A 10,638-nucleotide genomic window follows, 5' to 3' on the forward strand; every position below is an offset into this window, starting at 1 on the left:
TGCAGCTCCAACACCCTGCAGCTCAAAACGTTAAGTCTAAAGAACCCAGGAGATATCTAAGAGCCCTCAGGGGGCAGGCAGCCTCTACAGGGAAGCCTATTCCAATCTAAAGGAACCAGCAAGACCGGTGCTTCAGAGCGCAGCTGGTGGTAGCACAGGAGCATGTGCGTACACACACACAAGGTTGTGTTTTGTTCTCTTGTTTTTGTGACCTCAGTTGATGCTATGTTGGCTCCTCGTGCCGGAGCTGTTTGTGCACAAAGCCAGCAGCACCAAGGTAAATGTCTTAGAAATCTACTGGGGCGTGCACATATCTCTTCTTTTTCCTCTATAAAATGACATGTATTGAAGGAGTTTAAGAACACATTACAGTAAAATGATGAAAAAGAAACAGACGGATCCATCCGGTGAAGGCATGCACTTTCAATGCAACATAAATGTGGGCAATTAGGACATGACAACATGATGCAATATTTTAAAGCTCTGGTGTCAGTGAAATAAACAGAGGAGTCCTGATCATCCACTTCCCCTCCATCACAACTTACACTGTGATGTAAGTACGCACACACAATAACTCGAGACTGAACGTCCACTGACAATCCAGTCTTGTTATCATGCCCATGTCATCTCCAATAGGCTGCTTCCTATTGAACCAAGCAAATTGGTTTAATGTGTCCGGCCAATCAGGCTATCACGAAGGTCAACTTGTATTCTCATATCCTGTCTCTTTCTCTGCACTTGAAAAAAAACTAAATTCCTTTGTTGACCTGCATTGCTGGGTCGGGAGGTCTGTTAAAATAATGAAATTATGCAGCACAGACAAGTGCTGTGTCCACATGAATGCACAAGAGCTGGCTGAAAGGATTTCTAGTAGCTGACCAATAACACCAATATACTGTCTTCAGTCATCTATCTATCTTTCTATCTACTAGTTTGTTACAGGTGGAAATTGTGTCTAGTGGTGGGCATAGTCAGGGACATCTATTTTCAATTATTTAGCAGGGTTACTTAGATTTTGGAGAACTTGCAATAAATAAAACATTAACTTCCACAGCTCCATCCAATCTCAAACAAATTCTCTGTGTACTTGTAATATGCATCTGCAAATAACTATTAATTGTGTTAATCTTTTACAAAGTCTGTTTAATGTTTTCCATGGAAATAGTGGTCAAGGAAAACACTAAAAGCGCGAGAAAAAGATAAAGACATGCACTCCATCTTTCTAAAACTTGAAAGTTATTACTCAGCTCTACTTTCTCTCATGCTCCCTCACATTGCAAAGGACGAGTAAATGAATGCTACAGTTCTGCTTATAAGAAAGTAAGTTATGTTTCCCACTTACCCTGTGTTCTGCCCTCCACTTCCCCCCACTTCCCTCCCATGTTCACAAATAGCCAGAGACCTCTGATGTTTATCATGACATCTTCTGCTACTCTCTGATTGGTTAAACGTTATGATTTATTAATGAAAGAGGATGCAAATATAGCTGCTGTTTTGTGCTGCGCATTACACTTCTGCTACTGCTTCAAAATGTATTTGTATTAAGACAAGCACTTCTGCAAACTGAAACACCAGTAATGGCAGTTAATAAATGAAACATTCAAAGACAAAATTTCTTTATTTTGGATATATAGAGATAACATAATTTACTGTTGTTCCCCAGAGCAACATTCTGTGGTCTGAAGGCACTCCCTATCACTTGTATCTATCACATGAGCTTGAGGGAGATAAAGAAAAATAAAACTCCCTATTAATAATTCAGAATTTCAGCGTGTAGTGTTATGTACAGTAGCAGCAGGTTTATTTGAGGAAATATGAAGATACACCCTAAGGCGAGCTGATAATAATTTTTTTTTTTATATACTGGCAAGCTCAAATATAACAAATCTGGCCTAGTGGCCCAGAAGAGCTCAACTAGGGGACAAAAGTAAACAAATTACAAATGGCTTTTTGAACTGTCTCTCATTCCTATGAATGCATCTAGTTGCTGAGCTGCTCAATCCTGTCTGCAAGCAAGCTTCAGTACATACAGGTTTACCAAACTAATTCCATAGAAAGCTCCAGAGGAAAGCAGTTATCTAAAGATGAAGGGAGAGGGAGAGAAATGAAATAAAGAGCGCTTTTCTATTCATTGCCTCAGTGGCCACTGAAGTGTGGGAGCAATTTCAATACAATATATAGCAAAGCTTTGATAAGACTTTGGTAGAATCCCTAAAAACAGCCCAAGCCTGGTTACATGTGCATCTGTGTGTTTGTGTGCACGACTGTGTGTGTGTTTCTTGGAGGAAGGGTGTTTCAAGGTTCGGACAAATGCAAGATTGTCCCGCTCATAAAAGAGAGGGGCTCTGTCACGGAGCCTGCCAGCTAAAGGCTTAAATCACATGCCTGGAATACACAATGACGTTACACCCACACACACACACAGGCTCCCTTAATTATGCAGAGTAAGACCATTCCTGGAAGCATTCATTTTCAACATCTGCTCCAGCTACATTGTTGGCATGCATATGCTCAACTTAAACAGATCAAAGGAGTCAAAATTGTATCTCCTATATTGTATACACACTACTTAAATGATCTCAGTCACACCTCTTAACTGTTTTATTCCGCATTGTTTAAAAGTACACAATAGCTTTATGCCTGCCAGTTATTTTGATAATCCATTCATAGATCTTGGATTATTATACTTTGTTACAGTTTGCCTTGCTTTTCTAATTTATATGCTGTAAAACTGTGAAAAGTCTTTCATCATTAATCATGGATTGCATCATTAGATGTGTGCTTTGTAAATTCAGTGCTTGCAATTCAAACCAATTGAAACAAAATACTGTCATGCAGGCAATTCCAGAAAAATATTCTATATTCCACGTATTTGTTTGGTATTCATGGCTGACATTTTTCATTAGGGTGATAGAAGCCTCCTCACCAAGTGACGAGTGACAATGTCAAGGAGAAGGGGGTCTCTAGCCTCTGCTGACTTGACACCCTCATCTCAATGTCACCCTACACAAGGCAGAATGCCGCCACCTAAAGGCAGTTTTGATAGCCTTTCAGACTCCCCCTTTGCCTCTGTACCACCTGCACCTTATTAACATGGATGGTCTCCCACCGAGACAGGATTCTTTTTAATTAGAGTTTCATGGTGAATCAAATTACAACACTCAAAACTTATCAAAACAAATCAATATGATAAATTATGGTCCAATTAAAAGTAATGAAACAGGAGTCTTTGAATGTTTGATAACAATGAGGGCAACTCCTCGAAAAAAGGAGCAAGAAAGCAGCAGAGAAACCTATGAACCAGTCAGTGGGCCACAGACCGGCACAGCTGCTTAAGCAAATGTGGGACAATATCTGAAAAACATATTCAAGACAGAGTGGGCGCATGCTCACTCTTTGGAGCGAATTACTGAAATCCCTTCTTCCTGAGCATTGAGGAATTTTTCAGCAGATTGGTTTTAACCTTGATTCCACACTAAGTAATTCCCTTCAACGCCTTAAGCAGAATTAGGCATCATTACGTATCATCCATCTCCTTATCCCAGGAATTCTCTTTAGAAATGAAATGAAGCTCTCCGCTGGGCCGGGTGCTGGCATGGTGGTGACAATGATAAGGCCAGCAGAGCTCTGCTGATATGTTCATATTATTCTCCTCTCCCAGCTAGAGACCAAGCCCAGCCTGTCTGCCAGTGCACCACTATAAAACATCATTAGAGGCCAGCAGCAGCGTGGAGAGAGACTGGGAGTTGCAGGCAGTTACAGTAGGCCTACTAGATGCATGTGAAGACAGGAGCACTAAGGTGCCCTTGTGAAACTGACTGAGCAGGCGATATGCTCCCACTTTATCTATCTCTTTATTTATTTTTCCTATTTAGCCTCTCCTCCCGTGGCAACTGTAGTGACAGATGGGCTGAGAGGCCTAGGGATCGATGGAAGGGGAATTCTGTCTTTGTTTCCTGACATTTTTCCCATAGCCACTCTTCTCTGACTCAGGTTACTTACTGTCCACACGAACAGGGAGAGGAGGCAGAAGCAGAGAGGAGGGAGGAAAGTGATACGCTTCTGTACAGCTTCTGAAGAAACTTAATGCCTCAGGCCATCTTCCTCTACACAGGTTTCTGTTGAATAATACAATAGAGCACCCTGCACGCCTGATGCATCGAGGGGACCCTCTGTAAACAAGACACTAAGGAATGTGTTGTTGACGCTCACTGCTTGTTTTCCCTTTTGACAATCTAAAGGGGGGGAGAAAAATACACAAAATGGGTGTGCAACAGCCCCGCGCAGACTAATTCATCATCACTACATTAGCAGAGAAACAGCCTGCAGAATGGATCAGCAATTATGCTGTCTCTCTGATTAGGAAGCCTTAACGGTCTCTGCGTTGACCCTTGCCCTATACAGCTGGCTCATAATAGAAGCAGGGCTGAGACTGAGAGTGGGAACAACAGACAGTGGCCTTCCTCCCTGGTGAGAACACATCACATCTGATCACAGTCATCGTCACATCCATGTCCAGTGCAAACAGTGGGATAAAAAAGATAGCAGCGAGCCTAAGCGTGACACCAATGGTTACAGTCAATCAGGGCGTAACTGGAAAGAATGCAATTCCCCCACTGTGCTAAACAGTGTAAAGTCATAGGCATAACTTAATAATAATAAAACTCACAGGGGGCTGTTTGTTATTATATATCAAATTATATTAGGAGCAATTTTTATTTGCTCACAATAGGTAAGCATCATAATATAACATCATTTTGCTACAACTGCCCATTATCCCCAGCATTACCACTGTCTTAAGCAGGCCTTAATCCTTGTCTGACACGACAGACTTTAAATGGGTTTAAGGCCAAAGACACAGAGAAGTTATCACGTTAGAGGCTTATACACCCAAGTACTCCACACAAAGACGTATAAAGTAGCTGAAAATAAGTACAATCTGCTAATCTCTAAGAATTAAAATGGCTAGAATTACCCCAAAGTGTTATAAACAGTGGCTTGAAACAGCAGAACATGTATGTCACTGTTTGGAGTAACTTTACTCTGATGATGTGATATTATAGGTCTTACTATTACTGTGTACAGGTCTATTAAAATAATTTACAGATGAGTTAATTTTCAAATAAATCTAGTCTTAGGACATGCAAATGTTTGTGGGATAATTTGGTAATTTAAAATGGAACTGGTCCTAAAATCCCACAAACCTGCTTATAACTCAGCCACAGGCTAAACTCTTTAGTCCGCAGGAACGAAAGGACAGCGATCGAGTGATTAATGAAAAATTGTATCATAAAAAAAAAATCGTAAAAACTGATTTCAAAAGCCTACCGTGACATATTTCAAGCACAACTGATTCGTGTTGATGTCACTGGCTCTGTTCTATAAGAGCACCAGAATGACTGTTTAATCCTTTTAATGCTCACCCCTCCCTCCCCTATTTCTCTCTCTGTACTCTTGGGCCTCTCTGCCTCTGCCTGTCCTTATCTTCTTTTTCTTTCATTTTACAAAACAAGGGGCAAACGTTGATACAGGAAATGGTAGCTTTCGGTGGGTTGTGATGTGAAAATGGTGGCATAACAGTGAAGGAGGAGAGTGCAATTTCCCTTACCTGTATTATGGACATGCGGTTAGTAGGTGTGTCTGTAGTGCTGGTGACTGGGCCTGTGAAGCTGGTGTGGCATCCCACGTGGCCTTGGGGCACGCTGAGGTTATTGGCAGTGGGCTTGAGGTACATGACCTCTGACCTTGGTGAGCTGAGTGGCAGGCGTGTCTGGTAGTCAAAGTACATGGGAGAGGTGGCCAAGGAAGGGCTGCTTACCACATTCATCACATTCATGGCATCCCGCTCTTCCACCTCGCTTTGCACCAGCATGATGTCGTTCTTGTTAATCTTCTTTTTCTTGCCTTTTCCCAGCTGAGGGTGAGAGTATTCTGCAATGCGACAATTATAGGTACGGATCTCCTTGTTTTCCCGCTTGCACTTGATCGCTATGGTCACCATGGCAGCCAGAAGCATGATGGATATGATGCTTAGAGTTACAATAAGAGGCAGGGACATGTCCCAGTTCTGATTGTCCTTCGTGCGTGGCAGTCCATCAGGAGGACGTCCGTCAGAGGCCTTGATGATGAGCCTGGCGGCAGCAGTGAGGGTTGGTTTGCCGTGGTCCGATACTCGGATGATCAGCTCCACAATGGGGCTTACATCATCCCAGAATGGGTGGGCTGTTCGCACCTCCCCAGTGACTGGATCAATCTCAAAGAGGTGCTCCTCATTGCCATCTGAGATCTCATAGGTGAGTCTTCCACTCTCACCATAGTCATTGTCCACTGCCCTCACTGTGGTGACAATGTAGCCAACCCCAACATTACGCGGCACATGGATTTCAGCCGTGTCATTTAGGAGTAGGGGCAGAACTATGACAGGGATGTTGTCATTGACATCCAGAACACTGATGCGCACTGTAGCATTGCTCTCAAGGTGTGGAGATCCGGCATCTTTAGCAAGAACCTTAAAGTCAAAATACTTGATTTGCTCATAGTTAAAAGATCGCACAGCATAGATTGCTCCATTAGCAGCGTTCACATTGACATAAGTGTTGACATCACCGCCACTCACATTGGAGTTGATTATGCTATAGTACACTGTGCCATTCTGGCCAAGGTCTGGGTCATGTGCCAGAACTGATCCTAGGTACTCCCCTGGGATATTGTTTTCAGGTATTTGAAGAAGGTAAACTGACTTAGTAAAGCGAGGAACATTGTCATTCTCATCCAGAATCTTTACAGTGAAGGATTTTGTGGAGTTAAGAGGAGGAATTCCATTGTCTTTGGCAACAATAGTGACATTGTACTCATCCTGCACCTCTCTGTCCAAGGGCCTGTCTGTCACCACTGTATAGAAGTTATCATAGTTCTCCTCAAGTTTAAAAGGGACACTACCCAATACTCTACACTGAAGCTGCCCATTCCTGCCTGAATCCTTGTCTGTGACACGGACCAGAGCAATGACAGTGCCTGGAGGTGCTGCCTCACTGATGGCTCCCTGTCTCACAGACACAAAGCCTATAGACGGCCAGTTGTCATTCCTGTCAAGCACTTTAACAGTGACTTTACAATGGCCTGGGATTGGATTGGGACCTAGATCCTTTGCCTGGACGTCAATCTCAATAACTGGGCTTTCTTCGTAGTCAATTTCGCCCTGAATCTTTATGACCCCTGTTCTTGAATCTATGGAGAAGAGCTCCCGGATTCTCTCTGGGGCATAGCCACTAAAAGAATAGACTACTTGTCCATTGTTACCCTCATCAGGATCAGTAGCATTTAAATCGATCAGAACTTTACCAGGAGGTGAATTTTCAGGAATTTCTACAACATATGAGGCCTGATCAAACACAGGGCTGTTATCATTAGAATCAATAACTTTGACATTTATCTGCATGGTACCTGACCTAGGATATTCCCCTCCATCAGTGGCCGACAAAATAAGGGTGTGATGGCTTCGTTCTTCTCGGTCCAATGGTCGTTGAATAACTAATTCTGGGAATTTAGTTCCGTCCCCACGGGACTTTACTTCCAAAGAAAAGAGATTGTAGTCATCGCGTGTTATTTGATAGGTTTTCAGGCCGTTTTCCCCTGCATCTGGGTCATGCGCGCTGGTCAGGGGAAAGCGTGTCCCTGGCACTGCGTTTTCCGAAATGTCAATATCAATCTGATCGGAGGGGAAAGTGGGTGAGTTGTCATTAATGTCCTGAATATCTATTTTGATCATGCAGATTTCTTTGTCATTGGCAAAAACCTCCATAGAGAGCTGGCACTTGGGGTTTCTCTTACACAATGTTTCCCTGTCAATTCGCTGCTTTGTGTACAACAGTCCACTTTGAGGGTCCACGTCTATGAGATGCGGAGCGGAGTTCTCCAGCACCCTGAAATTGGCTTTCTTACCCTGTCCTGCCTGTCCAACTTGTTCGAGTCCGAGTCTAGCATCTTTGGCAATGTTCCCAATCACTGTCCCCGGACCCTGTTCTTCCGGGACAGAGTAATTTAAGTTTTTCAGTGTCAGGGCTTGAGCCCATAAGAGGAGGAAAAAGAAAATAGAAAGATACATCCCCACTCCGTAAAAGCTTCAATAAACAGTGTTGTGTTTACTCCTCCTTTGACCTGTTGATATTTTGTTCAAATTTGGTATTTCTATTATTCTGGATCAAATAAAGAGTTCTGTTCATCATGTGAGGCCTTGGCATTTGTCTTTGTGGATTGTCTTTGCTCTGTCTCTCTCTTCCTGTGCCTCTTCCAGCAATCTGTAGTGCCGAACACCTAATTTATATTCAGCTGAGCGCCCAGACTCATCTGAGCAATAATCGCAATCCAGTCTCCAAACAGAATAGTCATTGTAAGTGTTCACTCATACCACCTAAGAAGGAAACAGAAAAAGATACATTTGTTATAATGTATATGTAGCAATTAGTCACCCAAATAAAAATAGACTAAGCTACACTGTAGCCATCCTGCCCGTAAGACATCAGATCCACCACTGAGCCAAAAATGAAACAGGGCTCATGTGTAATTCATCTCCACAATTATGGGGGAAGCTTGTCAATTAGTTAACCTTGGGAAGACACTTGGCGCAGCCCTGACACACAGAGACATAATGATTACCATTGTATCTTATTTACTTCATTTATTATTATAAACACAATACTCAGGAGGCGGGTTTTAATCTATCTCTAATGTGCAATGCACGACCTGACCCTAGTGTGATAATGCTGACTGAAACTGTAATAGGGCAACTTTAATAATATGGTAACACTGCAGGCATACAACTGAAGATGGCCTATTGTGACGGCTATTTAAATAAATGTGTATAAAATGAGCCTCTTACACGCATTAACAAATCCGCATAATCCGGATATTCGCAATGAGCCTTATAAAAATTCGGAAATGAGCTGCCAACATCTCAGCACAGCCACGTAATTCTCCCCACTGGTGCTCTATGTCTCTCGCCCTCTCTCTCTCTCCGCAAGATTCAACGGTCCTTGGAACAAGCTGTTGCATCCGCATGCATAGATGGTTGTAAAATAACAACCGTTTGGACAACAGACAGTGCTTCCAGCGGGGAAATTACACACCAGAAGAGACCTAAAGAAGAACATAAAAAAGGACAAAAAAACTTACCAAAAGAAACTGCTGCAATAGTCCAAAAAACATAACTGTGAAATTCAAAACAGTCAGTTCCAGTAGGTTTCAGGGAGACTTTCATCCCCAAGCCACTTCAGTAGGTACCACCCGTATCCTCTCTCCCTTCTCTGTGCAGGAAAAACGCCACAAGCCTCCGATGCACACGCAGGCTACAGTGCAGCGCAGTGGAAATAAAAAAAAGTGCTCCAGAAAAGTATGACTGTAATGTCAATGAGCTGAAGTCCTCTCCGCTGTCTGATTAGGATGCAGCGGCTCGCCTTCTGCCTGCAGTGAGTCACCGTTCTTCAGGAAGGGAAACTGTTCTAAGAAATACTCTATGTGGAGAGGGGGGGAAAACATCCAGATGTGTAGAAAGGTAGATCCAAAGTGGATATTTTAAAAGGCGATCAGTGTTTTTTTTTCAACCCGTCCGAAACAGCGCTGAGTGACTGATTCCCGTTGTGGCATTTTGTCCTTGTCCGCCGTACACCCCCCCCGTCAAAGTCCACACACAGAAAAAGAGAGACAGCTGCTGAGGAGGTGGTCAGCAACAACCCCGCATTCTGGCACAAGTCTCTCTGTAGCAGTCAGAAAAAAGGGTGATTTTCTTGAATATATGCGCACTGTCGTTATTTAGTATTTTCTGCACGTAAAACAGCCCTAAGCACATTGAACGCTTCCTCTCACTGACTGAACTCTGGACACCGCATGGTGCATTAAACATTGTCGCTACTCCTCTGGCAGCCAATGAATTTGAAGAGGAGGGAAGAGAAGGAGGGATTCAAAAGCCGCTTTGGGTACAGACTACAAATGATTGGTGGCTCGCAGTTCACCGGTAACGCATCTGTTTTTTTCAAATATCACACTTCATTGTTGTTTACAATAAAGGAAACCGTGCGTTGGACAGCCTTGCCAAGGGACGTAGCGACCAGGCTGAGATGATTTGAAATTTCAGTTGAGCTCATTCATCAATAACGGACAAGCAGATTTAAATTATGTGGAAATTCAAGCAGAAACTGAATGTAAGATGTCGGTTCTCCACCTTATATTCAGAAATGTGTATACATGTACTATACTGTTGGAGCAGAAATTAAATAGTATTCTTAAATAATAATTGTAGTTACTTAAGAGGGTTAACCTTGGGATGATGACTGATTGGACTGTGTGTTTTTATGTACCAGACATCACTTTTTTCATCAAACCGTCACGTTTTTTCAGTTTCATTCTTTGTTTCATTTAGTGTGTGTTTGGCATATTCTAGCCAACTCTACTTTGGATATGTGCTTTTGAACCCAAATTAAAAGTTTTATTGTAAAAATATTCCCTGCAGTGTCTAGATACAGTATCTATGAGAGTACTCTGCATTATTATGCAGGTCTGTTATGCCACCTGAGAAGCAGCAGTAATTGCATTAAACATTATGTAATTAAAAGCGTTGAATACCTGGGAAATTATATGATGTGA

The 10,638-nt window shown here is 42.6% G+C and overlaps 1 protein-coding gene across 1 annotated transcript in view; it reads right to left on the reverse strand.

The window, feature by feature from the left end:
* Window positions 1–9,843, reverse strand: part of pcdh17 (protocadherin 17) — a 53,034-nt gene extending 43,191 nt beyond the window's left edge. The window contains exons 1-2 of the mRNA XM_035652607.1: window positions 9,172–9,843; window positions 5,609–8,410 (exon numbers count right to left, since the gene is read on the reverse strand). Coding sequence (XP_035508500.1) covers window positions 5,609–8,104 — 2,496 coding nt within the window. The 5' untranslated portion in view covers window positions 8,105–8,410; window positions 9,172–9,843. The remainder of the gene's footprint in view (window positions 1–5,608; window positions 8,411–9,171) is intronic.
* Between the last annotated feature and the right edge of the window lie 795 nt (window positions 9,844–10,638).

The sequence above is a fragment of the Morone saxatilis genome, unplaced genomic scaffold, assembly GCF_004916995.1.
Source record: "Morone saxatilis isolate NCDOM2014 unplaced genomic scaffold, NCSU_SB_2.0 Contig11, whole genome shotgun sequence".
Classification (NCBI taxonomy): Eukaryota; Metazoa; Chordata; class Actinopteri; family Moronidae; genus Morone; species Morone saxatilis.